The following is a 21,404-nucleotide window of genomic DNA, read 5'->3' as shown; positions in this document are numbered from 1 at the left end:
GCTTGAAAGACGGGGAGAAGTTAACCAGGAGGGAATGGGAAGCCAAGAGAGTGTTCCAAACCTAGGAAATAGCAAGTACAAAAGTCCAGAGGCAAGAGAGAGCACAGACAATGTGCAGTTCTACTGCAGAACCATTTGGGGAGGGGATGTTGCTGAGAGAAGAGGCTGGAGAGATAGACTCTGTAAAATACCTTAAAGAGTATAGACTTAGTTAAAGGACAGTGGGAAATCGCTGACGGGTTTTAAACAGGGAAATAAGATGATCAGTTTTGTGTTTTTGAAGAATCACTTGACCTTAGGGTTCAAGATGGATGGGAGGGAGAAAGCCTTGGCAGGGAGACTTTTGCAGTGGTCCAGGAGAGAAAAGATGGCCTGATACACACACACACACACACACACACACACACACACACACACAGTGGTGATGATGTGGGAAGGACAGATTTGAAAGATATTTTGGTAGCAGAATTGATAGGACTTGCTGATAGGACTTGCTTGGATTTGAGGTTAAGGGAGGAGGACATAGGGTTGATGTTCAGGTTTCTGGCTTAAGTAGCTAAGTGGTTAATGATGCCGTTTACTCAGGAAATGCTGGAGGAGCCAGTTTTGGGAGGCAGGGAAGGTGAGGTCAGGGTGTTGTGTGCCTTTGAGACAACCGAGTGGAGATGCTATTCGTCAGCTGAGTTTTTAAGTCCAAGAATGTCTGGGCTAGAAATATGGATTTGGGAGTCACCTGTGTATATAGAGGCTAATTAAGGTCCTGGGAATGGAGAATAGGGCCTGTGGAGCTCCCAGCTCCAGTTCAGACTATGGAGTGGCTACCCAGAGGTCGTGAGCACTACTGGAGCATGCGCTGTCAGCGCACCACACCCCTTCACTTGCGTCTCCTTCCTGTTATCCCCTGAAAACACAGGTTGTTGGTCCCAACTGTGCCCATTGCTGCCACTACCAACTCCTGATGGGCCTCCTTTAACGGCACCTCAACTTTTCATGAGATTTACTCTCCCATTTTAACCCCAAAGGAGCAAAGTTCCCAAATGTTAGAGGATGTAAGTAATTGGAAGGAAGAATCCAGGTTCTCCTTCCCCATGTGGAAACAGGAAAGGAGGGAGAACGTTATGGTTGATTCTGAAGACAGCTCACAGCAGACTCTGGATGCAACCTGATAGCTCCCCTTGGTTACTAATGCTTTCAGTCCTCCCTGCTTCCAATCTGAGAGTAAACTCTCCTCTGGATCAGAGAAAAGCTGTAGGCCTGACCTGGGAAACAGAGAGGCTGATTCTCAGAAGAGATGAGGTCAGGGAGACAATGCAGCTAGGACAGAGAAGCCAAATAGTTTGTGCCAAATTAATTTCCCCAAAGATATTAAACTTCTTTCCTCCCCCATTCCCTAAGGCTACACTAAAATTATAAAAGATGTTCAAAATGTTGAGATGAAAATAATATGCATGGTTTGTTTGCATATAATTTTCACACGAATTTACTATCTAAATACGAAGGAGTCATTTCTTTCTCCATTCCCCTCTCCCCCGCCATGTGCTAGTCTGGGCAAAAGCAGTTGGCTGATATTTAATTAGGCATGTTCAGCTTCAGCCATGGCTTCCTCTTTTCCTTATTCTTGATCCTCCTAGTATGGCCACGATCAGCCTCTTTTGCTTTTCCACCTTGATCATTTTCACTTGCTATCTCCTCTAAATGACATTTTCTTTTTCCCCCTTTTAAGTTAGTACTTATTCTTTATCACCAACTACTGTGGGCCAACCAAGGGTGAGGCGTTTGCTAGCTCTAAAACCGGGCCTTCTATCCCCAGTCACCTGAAATATTTGCTAAAAATCTCATTTCCCAACACCAGGGGGTGTCTATCTATCCCTCTATCTGTCCTACCCTGAAGGTAGAGATTAGTCCCAAGCCTTTTCCTCTCTCCTTTTATATACACACTAAAGTCCCTCCCTCCCGTTACAGAGTTTTGGGTTCAGAAAGTTGTCTTTTTATTGCAGCTTATCTGTTTACTTCTCACTCTCTCTGGACCTGAACAAATTTGTCTTTCTCTTGATCTGTTCAGCCTTCCGGCTCCGCACCACCCACGATCCCCTTTGGTTCGGCTCTCTCTTTCCATACCTGTCTTCCACCACCTCTCTATAAGGGCTTCCTCGCCTTTCTGGGCTCTTATGCGTCTCTGAACCTCTTTATGTATCTACCTTTCTTCTCTCTCCCTGTCTCACTACTTCTGTATCAGTCCCTTCTCATCTCTCCCACAGTCCCCACACGAGGAACAAAGTCACGGTGTTTGCGCAGAACATGCCTCGCGTCGCCCCTTTCTGAACCGCGACATTCCACCGTGCCCCTCCGCGCATTCCAACTGCAAACAAAGAGGTCCCCTCCCCCTCCCCCACTTTTTCATGTCCCAATTCTTGAGTGATGTAGTAGCAACTGTCCAAACTGCCCCTCGCCCTCCTTTCGCCACCAGTCGGCCGATCTCCAGCTCCAGGACACTTAGCACCAACACTCGCCACCCCCCCTTTCCGGCGCACCAGATTCCTGCGCCGACACCCCCGTTCGTCTCGCACACGGCGCTCCGCCCCTCCAGGAAAGTAGATCCGGCCAGGCAGACAAAAGTTTGGGAGAGAAGTTGGGTCGGTGCTGAGTGTGTGAGCGAGGGGGGCGGGGGCCTGGGAGAGTGGGGCTGCCGGGCGAGTCGACGCGTGAACAGATAGACCTGCGGACCGGACAGCCGCGGCCGTAGGCACTTCTAGCCCCGCTTAACCCCTGATGCGCGGGGGGACGCAACCCCTCTCGCTGGGGGATGCTGCGGGATTGTTGGCGCCGGGCATCCGGGGCGCCCGCTAAACCCCTGTGCCTATCCTGTGCCCCTGGGGAAGCGAAGTCCGGCCGCAGGGAAAGAGAAGCGGCCGCCGAGACGCTGCAGGGTGCCGGGCGGGGAGGGGGCTGGAGGCCCCAGGCCCGAGGGCATGGAGCGGTTAGGGGAGAAAGCCAGTCGCCTGCTGGAGAAGTTAAGACTCTCGGACTCCGGCAGCGCCAAGTTCGGCCGCAGAAAGGGTGAATCTAGCAGGTCTGGGTCTGATGGGACCCCCGGGCCGGGCAAGGGGCGCCTGAGTGGGTCGGGGGGACCTAGGAAATCAGGGCCCCGTGGAGCTACTGGGGGACCTGGGGATGAGCCGTTGGAGCCAGCCCGGGAGCAAGGCCCCCTGGACGCTGAGCGGAACCCTCGCGGCTCCTTTGAGGCGCCGCGCTACGAAGGCTCCTTTCCCGGGGGGCCGCCTCCCACCCGGGCCTTGCCTCTACCTCAGTCATTGCCCCCCGACTTTCGGCTGGAGACGGCCCCAGCCCTAAGCCCCCGCTCCAGTTTCGCCAGTAGCTCAGCCAGCGACGCGAGCAAGCCGTCCAGCCCCCGGGGCAGTCTGCTGCTGGATGGGGCGGGGGCTGGTGGAGCCGGAGGTAGCCGACCCTGCAGCAACCGTACCAGCGGCATCAGCATGGGCTACGACCAGCGCCATGGCAGCCCCCTGCCCGCCGGGCCATGCCTGTTTGGCCCACCTCTGGCCGGGGTTCCGGCGGGCTATTCCTCTGGAGGGGTGCCGTCCGCCTACCCCGAGCTCCACGCTGCCCTGGACCGACTGTGCGCTCATCGGCCCGCGGGGTTCGGCTGCCAGGAAAGCCGCCACTCGTATCCCCCAGCCCTGGGCAGCCCGGGAGCTCTAGCCGGGACCGGAGTGGGAGCGGCAGGGCCCTTGGAGAGACGAGGGGCGCAACCCGGACGACACTCGGTGACTGGCTATGGGGACTGCGCCGCGGGCGCCCGATACCAAGATGAACTAACAGCGTTGCTGCGCCTGACGGTGGGCACAGGTGGGCGAGAAGCCGGCGCCCGCGGGGAACCCTCGGGGATTGAGCCGTCAGGTCTCGAGGAGCCGCCAGGTGCGTTCGTTCCAGAGGCCGCCCGGGCCCGGATGCGGGAGCCAGAGTCCAGAGAGGACTACTTTGGTGAGTGAGAGAAGTGGTTAGGGACGGGAAGAGACCCGTCACCGCATTCGGTTCCCCACTGCCCCGACGGCGGGCGCTGGGAAGTCGGAGGCAGAGACGCGGGGCTAGGAAAGAGGCAAGAGGAATTTCCCCTTCCCACTGGGTTTCAAATGGACCACGGGCACCTTATTCCTGCTAAATTCAACTCCCCTGATGATCTCGTGAATCCCAGCTCCTCAGCTTTAGAGCCTGGGTTTTTCGCGGTAGGAGGCCTTGTTGAGGGGAACCAAGTGGGGCTGGGAGAGCATCCCCCATCTTGCTCCCCCCTCGGCGGCGTTGCCCCTGCAGGCTCCTGCGCGCCGCGCCCCCAGCCGGGCCCAGGCTCCGCCCGCAGGAATTCGGGGAATGCGCGGGTTGGGGGGCGGGGCGGGTGGGCCGCGTGCGTGCCGGCTCCTGCCCGGGCGCTCCAGGTGCCCGCGGGCGGGGCCGGCCGCGCGGCACTGGGCGGAGGTGGGGTGCAGGGGGTGGGGAGCTGCTTCCTAACACGCGCGGAGCTGTGGCCGCGGTCGGGGAAATGGAGCCTGGGGGGAGGAAGAAAGCCCTGGGACGGCAAGCAGGGACCCTACTGCTGTCTGGCCCCAGTCCTGCTGGCTCCGTGCGTGGGTGGGCATTTAAGCCGAGACCCGGTGGTGTCAGCTTCTGTTTTCCCCATCCTCCGGAAGTCAGGGCAGAAGCCTTGACCACCGGGACAACATCACCCCTGGATGGATGGCGACCGTGTATAGCTGCCAGAAATAACCCGGGCTTCGGTTCTGGCCATAACCTGCTCAGAATTCAGGCACGAAGTGGCCCTTTATTTCCTGCTGCTAAAGAAACCTGGTCGCCGCCTCTCTCCCGGATGCAGTCACCTTCAAGAAGTGTTAATTGATTATATGTCTCGGCTATGGGGTGGGTGGATATTGGTGTCTTGAACGATCTTTTAGCCGGGACCCACAGGCACCACTTCACTGTATAAAATAATGCTAATCTGATTGTGATAGGAAGTACAGAAAGAAGTAGAGGGCCCGCCCCTAGATCTGTGGGCCTCTACAGTGTTCCCAGCATCTTCTCACCTTTCTCACCATCCATGTTCCTGCCCCGGACCCCATGCTCTAGAACACTGTGGCTAGAAATGTAAATAGAGAGAGGAACCCAGCCAGGGAAGGGAGGTAGGGGAGGAGGTTCAGAGGTAGCAGGGCTGCAGGCTAGTTCAACTCCAACCTTCCCCCATTTCCCCCCCACCCCGCCCCCACCTGAGAGAGGAAAACCCAGAGCAGATGATGCTTCGGTCACGGGAGACTAAGTGACAGGATCCTTTTAGCAGTTTCCTTTTGAGGCTGGGGAGGAGTGGCTGATGGGTGGAGAGAAGTCTCCTCAGCTAAGCCATCAGAACCAGAAGGAAGAAAGGAGCTGGGAGAGAGTGCAGTAAAATGGCAGGAAGAACCTAGGAGTGGATATGCTGGGTTAGAGGAGGTGAGGCGGACATGCCTGAGCAGTTGGCTCTTGTCTTCCCGTAATGTCCAAGGCTTCCCAAAGAAATGGCTCTGACAGGGCCCCCTGGCATGGCAGTCTTGGGGCAGAGCTCCCCTCCCCTGGGGAAGCCGCATTTTGACCCCGGTGCGGGGGAGGGGTGCTTCTCTCCCTAGGGGTCAGGTTGCCTCCTCTGACAGAACCCCCAGTCTGACTGTACCCTCCTACTCCTGCCCCTAGTAGGGGCCCTCTTCCTTGGCTACAGCCTTGCCCAGCTGCCAGAGGGTGGGAGCAGGACAGGCCTGGGCCCATCAGTCGCTGCAGCTGCTGCACGGGCTCCCAAGCCCCTGGGCAAAGACTGGATGGGCCCCAACAGGCAAGGAGTGTGGCAGTGTGCCGAGGGGGAGAGGTGGGGCGGGGTGAGGCGGGCCCGTTGGGATCTGTTCCCCAAAGACAGGCCCTAGCCCTCACTCATGGGCCTGGAATTGGGGAGTGGAAGGAGGGAAGAACGCACCCAGGAAAGACGGGTGCCAGAGCCAGGTGTTATGTATTTTAGGGGAGATGTCAGGGAAGAGCAGTTTGGCTCTGTTCCTCCTATGATAGAAGATGACAGGGAGATATTAGGGGTTCTGCCACCCTTCTCCCCCCTTCCTCTGCAACCCTCAGTCCTTGGAACACACCCTGCATTCTCAGCAGCCACCTCCCCAGAGGAGTCACACTCACATGGTCCCCTCTGCACAGGGCCCTCTGCTGAGCCAGATCCTTCTTTCCATCTTTGGAAGCCTAGAGGTACAGAGCAGAAGTCATTCTGTAGCTGAATGGCAGTTCATTTGACAGATGGAGAAGCCGAGGTCCTGGAGAGGCTTTCTGGGCCTGGTGTGCTTTCACTAGGAAGTTTTTTCCAGTCTGCTGCTGGGCCCTTATGGACTCACATCTCTGACTGTCCCACACAGTGCAACGGGGATCATATCTTGCCTGATTAGTCTTTTCTCCCCAACAGAAACCAAGCATCTGAAGTCCAGGGACCATATCTTTGAGTTTCTCCAATTTTCCGCAGTATTGGGCACAATATTGTTGCGAGGCACTAAATAGATGTTCAGAAAATGTCTGTTGATTAATCAGTAAACAAGAATAAGTCAGCCCAGGCAAAACCTTGCTGCATCCCATTAACTCTCTCTTCCCAAAAGGGAGCCCGTCAAAAGGAGGCTGTGACTGGTGGTGCTTTGCCGTCAGGAAAGATGAGGAATCCCTGGTTTTGAGCTGGAGGAGTGCCCTATGATACTGACAACCTCTTCTCTCCTCTCAGGCACCTGTATCAAGTGCAACAAAGGCATCTATGGGCAGAGCAATGCCTGCCAGGCCCTGGACAGCCTCTACCATACCCAGTGCTTTGTCTGCTGCTCCTGTGGTGAGTGCAGCCCCCAGACCTTCTGGACCAGGGCCTGAGGCCTCAAGCACTCCCCACACATACACACTCACAAGTGACTAGGGAAAGCAGGGCTTGTGCCTCTCCATTTGCTGGTCTGGCCCCCACCTTCTCTCTTGCTTCCCTTCTCTGTGCTCTACCTGGCTCTCTCCCGCCCGCCCCCATGTTGGCTCCCGTTGCTGAGGTCAGTCCTCCCTCTGCTGAGCCTCTTTCCTCCGCTCTGTTCCTCCCTCTTTCTTCTGCCTTCCTGCTTGCCCAGCCTGGACTCCCTCCCAGCCCTCCGGCCTCTCCTTGGAGGGGCTTGGTCTTGGGCAGCCGAGTTGCCTGGGGCGACAGTGAAAGACTGGAATGTGGGAAGGGTGGGGTGGGCTGAGGGAGCGGGGAGCTGTGGGGGAGTGGAGAGGGGGGTTTTCTCTCGGCTGGTCAGAGTTCAGCCACCTCGCTGGAGTGCAGGCCACCGGGCCATGCCAAGCTGATGACATCACGCTCCAGGAATGCCCGCTGCTGTTAGCTCAGGAGGCCCGCCCGGAGCTGGGGGGTGCTCCCAGCGGCCTCAAGTCCCCAGCCTTTCCCTCACCTCCCTCATTACCCAGCCCCCCTGCTTACCCACTCTGATTCCTTTGCTGGACCTTTAATTTCCTATCTCTGCCTGTCTGACTCCAGCCACTCCCAGCCCCTGCCTGGCTCCCTTTAGGTTCATCTATCTGTTTGTCCTTCTGTTTATAGAGCCTCTTCTGGGAATGTCTCTTTCCCTCTCTCTACTCCCCTGTGTCTCATAAGTTTCTAAGTCAACTTTTCTAAACCACTGGACAGAGCTAGAAGTGGAGATTTTGATGAGAAGAGGGCAGAGGTGGGAAACTTGCCCATTCTCCGCCCTTGTCTCATTCCTCCTCATCCCTGATAATTTAGACACCCCGGAGCAGTTCCTGGGTGTTGGTTTCATGGGGAGCGGTCCTGTCTTGTCTGCTTGCAGAAGGTCCTGGGCTGCTTCTGATCCCAGAGACTCTGGGTCCCTCTAAGCTTGGGGAAGCAGCCTAGTGCAGCAGGAAAGGGGACCGACTTTGCTCCCAAACAAAGCACTTTGTCCCCAGCAGTAGTTCCAGTATGTCCTGGCCTCCATGGAGCCTATCCCTGGGAGACAGACAGGGCTAGGAGAACAGGAGAGCTGTGCAGAAGCTCCTGGGTTGAAAGGTCCCAGAGGGCAAAGTCCATGACAGTGTGATTGTCTCTGAGCGCATTGTAGGGCCCTGTGTTCAGAGCCCCTTGACCTTGTCCCCCAGCCTGTGGTTGGCTTTGCTTTCCCAGGTGGCTCCCCGAGCAAGCACAGGCACTGGAGAAGGCGGCACCCCTTTAAAGCAGGGTCACAGAAAACTGTTGAGGGGGCAGGAGCTGGAGAAGCAGCAAGCGAAGGAATGGGGATTGGCAGGAGTGAGACCAAACAGATTGGAATTGCATCAGATGGGGTATTTGTGTGGGGAGACGGGACAGACAGCAGTTAGGAGGACAAGCTCTGAAATCCAGATTTAAACGCATCATGAAACACCGGAGAGCAGTTACCCCGTGGTGGGGACGCCCTGTGCCTGGACCCTGGGAGAGGCTCCAGCCCCTTGTCTACTGCTTCTAGGGCGAACTTTGCGCTGCAAGGCTTTCTACAGCGTCAACGGCTCTGTGTACTGTGAGGAAGATTATCTGGTGAGTGAGGGGTCCCCTGGGCCTGGAATTGGCTCCCACCCCTTTCTCTGTGGCCCACTGGAGTTCCACCCATCAGGTCATTCTCGGCCCATAACATCCTCCCTTGGTCTTCTCATCCTAGTTTTCAGGGTTTCAGGAGGCAGCTGAGAAATGCTGTGTCTGTGGTCACTTGATTTTGGAGAAGGTAAGCACAGTGTCTTCAGCTGAGACTCTGAGACTGAGGGGCCGAGGGGTGGAATCAGGAACTAAATGGATACTGAGAAAAGCTGGGGGTGGCGGGGAGGAAACCTATCAGCAACTACTTACAGCCCATTCTTCCCCGGAACCGCTGTTTACAGTGGCTTCTCTTTGCCTATGGGATCAAGTCTGGACTCCTCCGCCTGCCACCCCAGGCTCCTGTGATCTCTAACTCCCTAACTCTGCAGGCACAGCTCGGCCCTCCACCTGAGCCAGGAGTGTGGGGTCCTGAGGCTTAATCCCCTTTCTGCTACTGGCTGGGGTCAGTTGAAGCTCAGTTTTTTCTGTAAGGAGGAGTTGGGTTGGATCAGTGGTTCACAGCCCTGGCAGCCTAGCAGATCACCTGGGAAGAAGTAAAGAAAATACCAATGCTGGGTCATCACCAGAGACTGTGGTGAATACTTCTGGGTGGGACCCAGGCATTGGTGGGCTTAAAAACCTCCCTGGGTGACCCTGATATGCAGCCAAGTCTGAGAAACACTGGCCTGGATGCTCCCTAAGACCTTTTTCAGGGTTTCTGCCTCCATTTTAAGACTCCTTGGTCCTCCCAGATTACACAGCATTGTTCTAGGACGAGAGCAGGGGCTCAGATGAGGTTAGTGGGAGCAGCAGGGAATGTTATCGGTAGCTGGAGAGCAGAGACTGATTCTCCTCCCACCCCACGAGCCAGATCCTCCAGGCAATGGGAAAGTCCTATCACCCAGGCTGCTTCCGATGCATCGTTTGCAACAAGTGCCTGGACGGCATCCCTTTCACTGTGGACTTCTCCAACCAGGTGTACTGTGTCACCGACTACCACAAGTGAGTCCCCTGCCCGGGGTGTGGTGTGGACCTGGGCTCAGGGATTCCCCCGCCTCAGCTCCCCTCTGTCCTCTCTCTTTCAGGAATTACGCTCCTAAGTGTGCGGCCTGTGGCCAACCCATCCTCCCCTCAGAGGTCAGTATGTCTGTGTTCTCCTGCAGGGCAGCCAGTGCTGCTGCCTCTGGGGAGGGACTGGGGACATGCTGCCTGGCCTCCCCTGGGAGGCAGTGGTGCTGAGGAATGTACTCCGCGAAGATTCCCGTGTGACTCTGCTCTCTGGGTCACCACCCTGACCCCAACATCCGGGCCTGGACTTGTCTGACAGCCTTGCTGGACCCAGGCTCCATCTCTTTTCTCCCAGTCCAGAGAAGGAGACTTTCTCTGAAGTCAAGGTCACCAGTCCCCAGATGTAGGGGCTGGGAAAAGGTGGGAAGAATCCTCAGGGCTGGTAGGAAGGGGTCAGAAATGATTTACGCTGCGTGTGCCAAGGGAGAGAAGCTAAAAGCCCACGAGGAACCAGGCCCTATTGGGTCTCCTCGTCCCCGGCTTAGCTTACTTTATTGATGCAGCCTGCCTCTTTCCTTTCCTTCTGTAAGGCCTGAGCCCCTGGATAGAGGGGAGGCTCCACGAAGGGACATGCCTTCCTGGAGGCAGTGCCAACGAAGGAGAGGGGGAAAGTTCCCACAGGGTTTGCAGAGGCCACCTCAAAGCTGCAGACTGTGGCAGAGAGGCTCTGGAGGCCTCTGTATGATCTTCCCGTTGGAAGGGGGGCTGGTGGGGGAGGGGAGAGTTGGGGTTATCGTGCTGCTCTCATGCCCATAGGGGTGTGCATTATTTCAGGGCTGTGAGGACATTGTGAGGGTGATATCCATGGACCGAGATTATCACTTTGAGTGCTACCACTGCGAGGTGAGTGTTGGGCGCCCGGGCTCCCAAGAGGAGAGCTAGAAGGGGGCTGGGGGAGTGAAGTCCTAGAACTGCCACAGTCTGTAGGAGAGCTCTAGGATACGGGAAACCAGGAAGGTGCTCTGACCCATCTCCAGTCTCTTTCGCGTCCTTCAGCCACTCTCTCTGGGTGTGGTCATTTAGTCCTTTCTAAATCTGGCTTCCCCAGAGTCAAGACTCCCAAAACTAGGGACTCCTGGTAACAGCTGGAAATGGGAGCCTGTCTCATTATTTCTGCTGTAGCAGCGACACCTGGCGTCCAGCTGAAGTATTTTCTCAGGTTTCTCTTCTGGGAGTTCATCCCCCTCCAACCCCGCCCCCTTTTTCCCCAGTCACTGGGAATCTAGTGCCCAGCAGGGCCGACTTCCACGATGCCCCCCGTTCCTGGGCTGAGGTAAACTAGGTATCCTTCTTCCCTAGGACTGCCGGATGCAGCTGAGTGACGAGGAAGGCTGCTGCTGCTTCCCTCTGGATGGGCACTTGCTCTGCCACGGCTGTCACATGCAGCGACTCAATGCCCGACAGCCCCCTGCCAATTATTGGGTCGGCCAAAAAGTTCCTTCGGTTTTTAAGTAAAAATAAAAGACACATTTTTCATTTTCACCAAGAACTTTATTGGACAGTGTAATCACTGTTTTGTTCCACTACCTTCTACCATTTTTCAGGCAACTTCATAATTCCATCTTCCCAAAACTTTTTATCTTTTTGAGCAAAGAACTGTTCCAGGTGCCTTTTACAGTCTTCCAGGGAATTGAAATTTTTTCCATTAAGAGAATTTTGTAAAGACCGAAATAAATGGAAATCCGAAGGTGCATTGTCTGGTGAATACAGCGGATGAATCAGAACTTCCCAGCCAAGCCGTAACAGTTTTTGCCAGGTCATCAAAGAAACACGCGGTCTTGCGTTATCCTGATGGACGATTATGCATTTTCTGTTGACTGATTCCGGATGCTTTTCATCGAGTGCTGCTTTCAGTTGGTCTAATTGGGAGCAGTGCTTGTTGGAATTTATCATTTGGTTTTCTGGAAGGAGCTCGTAGTAAAGGACTCCCTTCCAATCCCACCATATACACAACATCACCTTCTTTGGATGAAGATCGGCCTTTGGTGTGGTTGGTGGTGTTCATTTTGCTTGCCCCACGATCTCCTCCATTCCACGTTATTGTACAGTATCCACTTTTCATCACCCGTCACAATTTGTTTTAAAAACGGAACGTTTTCGTTACATTTCAGTGGAGAATCGCATGCAGAAATATGTTCAAGAACATTTTTTTTCCGCTTAACTTAGGTGGAACCCAAACATCAAAGCGATTAACATAACCAAGCTGGTGCAAATGATTTTCAGCGCTTGATCTGGATATTTTGAGTATGTCAGCTGTCTCCCTCGTTGATCTCAGTTAATGTCTTGATTTGATTGCTATCAACTTCAACTGGTCTACCCAACCGTGGAGCATCGTCCAGCGAGAAATCTCCAGCACGAAACTTCGCAAACCACTTTTGACACGTTCGATCAGTCACAGCACCTTCTCCATACACTGCACAAATCTTTTTTTGCGTTTCAGTTGTGTTTTTACCTTCCTTGAAATAATAAAGCATAATATGCCGAAAATGTTCCTTTTTTCTTCCATCTTCAATACTAAAATGGCTACACAAAAATACACCAATTTTTATAAGTTTTTTTTTTAAAATGCACACTGATATGATAGCTGTCACAATACAGTCTAACAAAATTGTTTCAAATGAAATTAAAGACAACTAAGCGCTACTAGAGCCATCTTACAGAAAACATCAAACGAACTTTTTGGCCAACCCAGTATATCTGAGATGCAGTCACTGCCGCTGCCGTCACCACCATTGACAAATTCCTCTGGCCAGTGGGCCCCTCTGAGGCCAGCCAAGAAAAGGAAGGCACTCTGTAGCCCTGGCAGAAGAGTCCTCTAGGGAGGGCTCCAAGGGCCAGAGACCCAAAGATCAAGACATTCCAAATGGATTGTGGAGGAGGAGCCCTCCAGTTGCCATGACGTGGGTGACTGGCCTTTCCAAGTGTGCAGCCTGTGCTGTAGCACATAACAGGCACACACAGGCGGGTTCCAGTATTTTCTAAAGGTCTGATTCTAGTCTGTATCTCTAGTATACATTTGTGTGCACACACACACACACACACACACTCTCCCTCTCTCTCTTTCTCTCTCTCTCTCTCTCTCTCTCTCTCTCTCTCTCGTCAGGGGACTCTTACACTTGGTTCATTAGTAGTAGTTCAGCTCTCCAGACCTGCTGCCTCTCAGAGGAAACCAGAGTTATATCCACCACAGCTCCCAAACTCTGAGGTTCCAGGAGCCAGAGAGGCAAAACATTTTCACTTGGTTCTGATCAATTTGGCTATATCTCTTAAAACTAATCCACTAAAAACTTGTTTACTCAAAGTTCACTTGATGACCAGTTTGCCAAAAGCTGAGTTCCCTTTTGGGTTGTTCTGTTCTTTTTTTGTCACGCTTGGGTATTTCAAGGATTTATATCTTTTCATCTAAGAGTACCCCTGAGTTATCAGCAGCATAAATTTATCAAATTTGCAGCACTTTGTAAATGATGAGATTGCTTCCTACCTTTATGGATATCTTCTTCTGTTACCTACTTTTCAAACTTTTTTAAAGTTTCCAGCAATAAATAGAATTGGTACAGACATTTTGTGTATCATTTTTTTGTGTTTCTTAATCCAATATTGTTTTCCAAATTAGATACTTTGAAAACTGTAACAGAGCTCAATATGATTTTGACGCCTTGGTCTGTCTACTACATTGCTGCTGTTAAAAGGCCAATATAGTCTCAACAAACAGGCATGTGGCATACTCAGTTGACAAAGGTGTACAGACAACAACAGTGAAAAGTGAAAGGGTGAATCTGCTAAATCTTTTTGAAATGCTGCAGATTTGATAAATACTTATTTGAAACTCTCTAGGTGAATTGGTTTTAGGCAAATTAATCTGATAACCTTTGATCCTTAGTCTTTATTCTCCACCACTTAGAATTTCTTATTGGAAATAACTCTTGAGAACAGAAATTCCACATTTAGGGATGATTCTAAGATGACTTTGCCAGCCAACCTGGGAATTGCATAAAAGAGGCCTCTGAGTGAAAGTAAGAGATCAGATTCACACCATGGAGTGCCAGAGTGGGGGAAATGCACTTTTTTTTTCTTTTTTTTTTTGGCAGGGTAATGTTCTGAAACAAAATTACGTGTTCTACAGCTGGGATTGCTTCTTCTGAACTACTATTATTAAATAACTGAATACAAAGACTCTGTGACTGGGAAAACTTCTCACCAGGCTGCTCCAGGTCTGGGAAATGCAGGCAAGCACGTGTAGCCTTACATCCATCCCTTCAGTTCTTTTGTTGTTTTTTTTTTGCGGTACGTGGGCCTCTCACTGTTGTGGCCTCTCCCGCTGCGGAGCACAGGCTCCAGACGCGCAGGCTCAGCGGCCATGGCTCACGGGCCCAGCCGCTCCGCGGCATGTGGGATCTTCCCGGACCGGGGCACGAACCTATGTCCCCTGCATCGGCAGGTGGACTCTCAACCACTGTGCCACCAGGGAAGCCCACCAGGGAAGCCCCCCTTCAGTTCTTTTACTCTTGGGGGTCTTGTCCACTCTGTCACTCTGATCTTTTGTTTCTTACTGTGGTTTTGGCCTCCCTCTGCCACTGACTGGCTGATTCCTTTCTAGGTCTGTGCTCATCTGTCACCCTGAGGGGTCCCCAAGACTCTGTCCTTGCCACTAGGGCTACTTCTCCCTCCTTCCTGAGGAAAAACAAGTGCTAATATCTGATGAAGACGGGCCCAGGGAAGGCAGGCCATGGCATAGGAGCAGCCCCAGCTGTCACATGGCATCACTGGCAAGTTCCAAGTGTACCCCACATCTCAAGAGTTTCCCTTCTTCCTGTTCACGGGGAGATTGCTCATCCTTAGCAGTTCTATTTACTATTTCCTGTTGGTATTCAAAGATTCATGGGATGCTGCCAAGGATACAGCAACAGGTGGACCTTGTTTGGCCAATTTGCCACCTGATTTTCATCAACAGCCAATAGGCCGGAGACGGCGAAAGGGGAAATGGAAGAATTATGGATTCCTTTTGTGTCTCTTTAGATGAGAGTCACGGACAGGGGTCAGGCCTTCACAGCAGACTTGAGCTATTTGCTCTGGCCAGCCCTGTTTGCTACAGGCCAGAATGGGGCTTGTGAATAAGCCGGCTGGTGCGGGTTCTCTGCATTACTTCTTAGAGACTTGACTGCTTCCCCTTCCACCTGGAGCTCTCAAGGCCACAGAAATGGTAAGACTCCGTTTATAATCAGGCTGGAGACCATCCTCAGACAAGGAAGACATAAGAGAAAGCTGTTTCAGGGCACAGCAAGCCATTTGGATGAGGTCCCTGAGACTGTACCTAGATGGAAGGGAATAAGAAGGGGGGAATAAAAAGAGACTAACAGGACTGCAAGAAAAGGATTGGGAAGAAGCAGTGAGTTGAAGCATTTTTATTTCTTTTTTTAATTTCTCCCCAGAGCTGGCCTAGGGGCATTCAGAACCCTAAAGGCAAGACTCCACAAGAAGGACAAGGGTCTAACCAATCTCAATCCTCTCCATCCTCTCCTCCCTTGCAGCAAGGAAGACCTAAGGCTGGGCCTCTGCTGTGTCAATTGCTTGTGGAGGGCCCTGTTGTCCACGCTTGGCCCTCGTTGGGAAGGAGGTCCTAAGGTTTGACCTTGGAAATCTGAGCAGACTGTTCCTGGGACATATAGATTAGACCGGTCTAACTGTGATGGTCGGGAAGTCATCAGAGGCAAATTCTGTCCACTGTGGGTATTATTTCAGCTACTCTCCTCTTAGAAAGGATAGTGTTGACCCATGTGAAGGGAGCAGGGGGAGATGGGGTAGGAGGAAATCTACTAAAAGGTACTGGTTAGGCTTGTATCCTAGAGAGTTAGAGCCAAGCGAGGTGTGCGTTTAGAGATATCCCTGCACCTCATTTTACTGAATGAAGAAATAGAAACTCTGAGTGATGATGGGACTTACCCAAGGTCACACAGCTGGAAAATGACTCCAACTTCTGAAGACTAATAAAGAGCTTATTTCCCCTCTTCCCTCCCCACTACCCCCACCCAGGGACTCCCAGGGCATAACTAAACTGTAAATGAGACAAGTGCTTCACTATGACAGATAATTAGGGCAAGTTTTAGTGGGAAAGCCAAGGAACATGAGAGATAATAATGAAAACTTTTGGTTCTTACTAGTGCTTTTTTGTTAATTAGGATTAGCAATCGCCAAAGTACCTTTAAGAGCTCATTAGGGGAAACAAAGGAAATATACTGCAGGGGAGTCCCTGTCCTTGAGGAGGTCACAGTCCAGCCAGGGAGATAAATACACACATAAAATGCGGTGAGAAGATTACAAGCAACATGTCAACAAATGCAAAGAAATTGAGTGTTACAAAGAGACCTAATGCGTAGGGTACAGGTGACAGTGATAAAACGGTCTGGCTTAGAGTGTAGATCAGAAGGCGGCAGCCCACTGGCTAAATCCTGTCCCCAAATGCATTGAGTTTGGCCCACTGGGATTTATTTTTTATAGTATTAACTTGAACCCTAGTTGAAGAAGGAAAAAATGCCAGCTAATAAATGTAGAAAGAATGACAGAATTGGAAGAATGGCATTTTGTGAACTTTAATAAAACTATTGATCCTAGCAAAGATTATTAATTGGTGTTAAACACCATAGGTGAAATGATTGGTAGACAACTGCACATTCATACAGCGCCAAGTAACACTGTCAGTTTACAAACTTGAGGACAAAAATGTAACTGTATATTGGAGGGATCAGACTGTCATCACTCATTTCCTGGAAACAGTCTTGGTATCACTTACCAGTAGGCCAGTTCTGGTATGAGGCAAATACATAATCCAACCTAGCATAGATTCTAGCTCCTCCCTACCCCAAAAGAAGTATTAGATATAACTTACAGTTACAGGAAATATTGGGGATAGAGAAACGAACTAATGGACACTAGGAGGAAGCAACTGGACAAATCTAGGAGGTGAAGCATTCTGCAGGGCGACTGGCCAGCTCTCTTCAGCAAGTCAGTGTGATTTTTTTTTTAAGCCAAAACTGCTATGAAAGAGACTTAAGGTATACAATACTAATACAATGCATGGTCCTGGATTCCCTGTTAGTTTAAACAAATTGCTACAAAAGGTGTTTGTGGTCAACTGGAAATGTTTTAATATGGACAGGGGATTAGATGGGGTGAAAATTTACTGAAATGGAAAGGTCAAAATCATTAATAAAATATCAGTTCCAAAACAATAATAATTTTGCTTTTAAAATGTCTATATATTTATGAATAAAAAAGTCCTGAAAGGATATGCACTAAGGTGTTAACAGTGGTGCTCTCTGAGTGGTGGGAATATGTTCTGTTGTTGTTGGCCTACATTTTCCATTTTTATACGATGCATGTGTACTTCCTCTGTAATAATAATAAGCTATTATGAATAAAATAACTGGTTGCCAACATTTACATTTCAGGAGATTTCATATAAAAATCTGGATATTATATACAAAGAACTGGGTTTCTAAGGTTTTTTGAATAATCAGAAGATCTGTCACCCCGGGCTTCCATTGCCACATGGCAGCAACTGGTCAGAACTGAGTGATGGCTGCTCCTTTGCTTGATGTATTCTCTCCTTAGTTTGTCACAGTCCCCACCACTCTTTGGTCTGTGCCTTTCATACATTAATTACCTGCCTGGCTCCCACAGACTTTTTTTAAAAAATTAATTAATTTATTTATTTATTTTTGGCTGCGTTGGGTCTTCGTTGCTGTGCGCGGGCTTTCTCTAGTTGCGGTGAGCCGGGGCTGCTCTTTGTTGTGGCTTCTCTTGTTGTGGAGCATGGGCTCTAGGCACACGGGCTTCAGTAGTTGTAGCACGTGGGCTCAGTAGTTGTGGCTCGCGGCCTCTAGAGCACAGGCTCAGTAGTTGTGGTGCACGGCTTAGTTGCTCCGCGGCATGTGAGATCTTCCCGGACCAGGGCTTGAACCCATGTCCCCTGCATTGGCAGGCGGATTCTCAACCACTGCGCCACCAGGGAAGCCCTCCCATAGACTTGTGAGTCAGTAACACTTGATTTGGATGATCAAGGGCTCCCCATCCATAGAGTCTCCCATTATTAATCATTTGAAAATACCGATAAATTAGTTTTGAAATGCTGCCCAAGAAAAGCATGCATTCCAGAAATATCTGTGCCTGGGTTTTTATACAGCAACCCAGTCATGGGAAACCCAGATGTAACACTTAATCTACTTAGCTACCGTGGTTGAATACTATAAATTAGTTTGGCAAAATTTCTCTTTGGTAAATGGAATATAGAAAGTATACTAAATTGCTAACTTCCTCAAGGTTTTGCTTTTTTTTTTTTTTTTTTTTTTGCATAACACCTTAATCATAGTAGGCGTTTCAATATTTACAGTGTATGTTCTTTCCAAGCATGAAACTCCAAATGCTCTTTGGTAGGTCTATTTCTCCCACTGGCTCTGACACAATTTTTAAAGGAGAAAATCTCTTCCATATGCAGCTCAGTATGAGACAGTGTCATCATCAGTTTAAAGCCCAGGGAAATACTTTATCAGCCTGGTACGTGTTTGCACATTACAGCACCACACTCAGTCGGTTATAACAAGAACTGAACACGTTGTGCTTCATGTCTAGCTTTTCAAAATGATATGAGTCTTCTTCTGAGTCAATTTCCTTTAACTGTTTCATATTCCTTTGGTAAAAATGGTTTCAATCTGTCCCATTTTTTGAGCCAAACTTCTCAGCTTTTCTTTGAGATCCAAAATTTCCTATCAGGCCTTGTTTATATCCTAGCTCACAACAGCATCTCAGTAAAACCAGGCTCATTCCAGTTTCTATAACAAGTTTCCATGAACAGTCAGGCCACCCTCGAAGCCACAGCGCTGGGTTTGAAAGCCCCTTGGAAGGGTTAAGCGTTTGCAAAAGTGGTACATTATGAACATTTGTTCTAAAATTTTCATTTGATGTCATAGGTTGATTACATATATTCTTTATCCACCTGTTTTCTCCTTAAATCATGTACTTACAATGGGCATGAAATTTTCTAGCTTAATCATCAATAGTTGTGGCTCTGAATAACTTCATTTTCCAGTGAACACCCTTGAAAATAATTCTGAAATCTCTTGACTGGCTGTAAAATTTTTATTCCTGAAACTAGCTTCTGAGTCCATAATACCATAATGTATTCCTGCTACTTGTCTTCAGATACTTTCAAAGTGGTATGGCTTTGTTTGTTTGTTTAATTTTTATTTATTTATTTTTTATTTTGGCCATGCTGCATGGCATGTGGGACGGTTCCCCAACCAGGGATCGAACCCGGGCCTCCACAGTGAAACCACTGAATCCTAACCATTAGGCTACCAGGGAATTCCCCAAAGTGGTATGGCTTTAAAAATTTTTTTTCCTAAACAACTGCTTAGTTAAGCATGGTTCCATAATTCAATGGCTATTTTAATGTCCTAGCTTTGAAACGGGTTATGTAAGCCCAAATTTTCAGTGGGAGAAAATATTCTACTCAAAACTTTCCATTAGTTTGATAAGTAGAATCCTAAATGCTCACCCGAAATCTCTATCTTTGGAGCAGCGTTTTGCTTCCTGGCTAGGGTATGGGAGGCAGAGTCCCTGCAATATTCTCAGCAAATCTCCATTCTTCTCTGCAATTCTAAACAATGCAGCAAAGGAATGGCCCAAGTCTGAAAGGCTAAGTAGACTTTTTCTCAGACTCCCATTTACATTTATTATCGTTAAAACATATGTGAATATTTTTTTGAATACTCAGTCAAGAGCAATGTCTTCAAGAAGGTAGAGCTAGATTGTGAACAGGAGTTATGCCTAATTTATCTTTCTCCACCTCCCCCCTAACACCCCCTCCTCCACCAGAGTCTAGCTCAGGAATACTTGAGCATGTTCGTGGCTTTATCATTAAAGAACATTTAAGAAGTGGGCGATTGTATTTTGCATATGGTATAGCAGAAGGTGAGATGAACAACAGTGATGAAGAGACAGGCCTATAAAGGCCAAGCAACCCACAGAACAAACAGAACTATATAAGGTATTAGCACTGTGGGGTGGTCAAAAATTCATCCTTTCAACAAATAAGCGCCTCTGTATGCCAAGCACCGAGATAGGTACCTTGGGGTCATGGAGGAAGCACCTCCTTAAATACAAACCCAAACAAATTAAGGTTTTAAAGAGGATTCTGTAGCACTTCTCAACAATAAAAAGATGAACTGAAAAAAAAGGAATTATTGAGAGTAGCAACAACATGGATAAAACTCAAAATTAACTATGCTGAGTAAAAGAAGGCAGACAAAAAAAAAAGAGTACATCTTTATTTGATTCCATTTATATAAAATTCTAGAAAGTGCAAACTAATCTACAGTGACAGAAAGCAGATCAGTGGTGGCGAGGGGCCGAGAGAGGAATTACAAAGGGGCACAAGTAATCACTTAGGGAATGACGGCTCTGTTCACTATGTTGATTGCGGTGATGGTTTCACAGATGTGTAGTTATGTCAGAACTTAATGAACAGGGCTTCCCTAGTGGCGCAGTGGTTGAGAGTCCGCCTGCTGATGCAGGGCACACGGGTTCGTGCCCCGGTCTGGGAAGATCCCACATGCCGCGGAGCTGCTCGGCCCGTGAGCCATGGCCGCTGAGCCTGCGCGTCCGGAGCCTGTGCTCCGCAACGGGAGAGGCCCGCGTACCGCGAAACAAAACAAAAACCTTAATGAACAGTACACTTTAACTATTGTATACCAAAATACCTCAATAAAGCTGTTTTTAAAAAAATCCAGAGCAAAGAGATAGAGAGGGAGGGAGGGATGGGGAGAGAGAAAGAGAATGAATTCTAGGGCCTCTCTTGCAATTCTTTCTTGCTCAAGGATACCAGATGGTGTCAATTGTAAGATCCTTTTTCGGTATTCCGCTGCAGTCTTAGCTGCCAGGATGGTCTATAGGCTCAACTTTCTCGTCTTAAGTAGAACTGGCCTGTGAAGTCTTTCACTTCACCTGGTCTGGTCTCCTCTTGGACCCAGGATGCAGCTTGGACTCCTTGTCTCTGCCTCCACTTGCTGGGATGTTTCCTCCATTCGAAATGATCCAAATTTCCTCTCCTTTCAGGCCCAGCTAAGAGAAGATTTATTTCAGAGTCTTCCCTATCCATTCCTGCAGAAAGAGTTCTGTACCTTCTTCAAGTTTCTCTGGTATTTATATTCTAAACTGCTCCTTTGACACCTTTTTGCTGCCATGTACTGTTTGCTTTTCATATGTATGTTTTATCTTCTGAACTAGATTATGAACTTCTTCAGGGCAGGGACTGAGTCCTATTTATCTTTGTGTCTCTCCCAAGGCACTTAATAAGTGTCAGTTGTAAAACACCTCACTTTGATAGTCTTTCCAAAGCATTATCTCAGCCATTATCTCATTTGATCATTACATCAACACTGTGAGATTGGAGGAGCTAGAAATATGTTAGTTCTTCCTTTTGACAGATAAGGAACTGGAAACCCAAGGTCACACAGTTTGTTAGAGACAGAGATGGAACAGATAATTGCATGTGAAGGCTTGATCCAATTCAAGGCTTCCCAAGGCTCTCCCCTCTGCCCTCTTACCTGAAGACAGGCCTCTGTGCCCTTCACCTCCTCATTCCCCCAGTACTTTAGAGCTGCTTAGCCAAAGCTCTGTAGTACCATTTTAGAAAATT

At 49.7% G+C, this 21,404-nt stretch overlaps 1 protein-coding gene across 2 annotated transcripts; it reads left to right on the top strand.

Moving 5' to 3' along the window:
* Positions 1-2,969: 2,969 nt before the first annotated feature.
* On the top strand, positions 2,970-11,175 carry AJUBA (ajuba LIM protein; the record flags this gene model as incomplete). 2 transcript variants are annotated; one of them, XM_079701044.1, is made up of 8 exons in its annotated part: positions 2,970-4,002; positions 6,797-6,898; positions 8,541-8,608; positions 8,730-8,792; positions 9,516-9,646; positions 9,730-9,781; positions 10,487-10,555; positions 11,012-11,175. In XM_079701044.1, the coding sequence occupies 8 exons, from the start codon at positions 2,970-2,972 to the stop codon at positions 11,165-11,167; spliced, it is 1,674 nt and encodes a 557-aa protein (XP_079557170.1). The 2 variants fall into 2 exon arrangements, with proteins under 2 accessions (XP_079557170.1, XP_079557171.1); XM_079701045.1 differs by lacking the exons at positions 6,797-6,898; positions 8,541-8,608; positions 8,730-8,792; ... (2 more) ...; positions 10,487-10,555; positions 11,012-11,175 and adding an exon at positions 6,201-6,244.
* Positions 11,176-21,404: the final 10,229 nt, after the last annotated feature.

This window comes from Hyperoodon ampullatus, assembly GCF_949752795.1.
Source record: "Hyperoodon ampullatus genome assembly, chromosome: 3".
Taxonomy (NCBI): domain Eukaryota; kingdom Metazoa; phylum Chordata; class Mammalia; order Artiodactyla; family Ziphiidae; genus Hyperoodon; species Hyperoodon ampullatus.
This window is presented reverse-complemented; position numbering and strand designations above follow the sequence as displayed.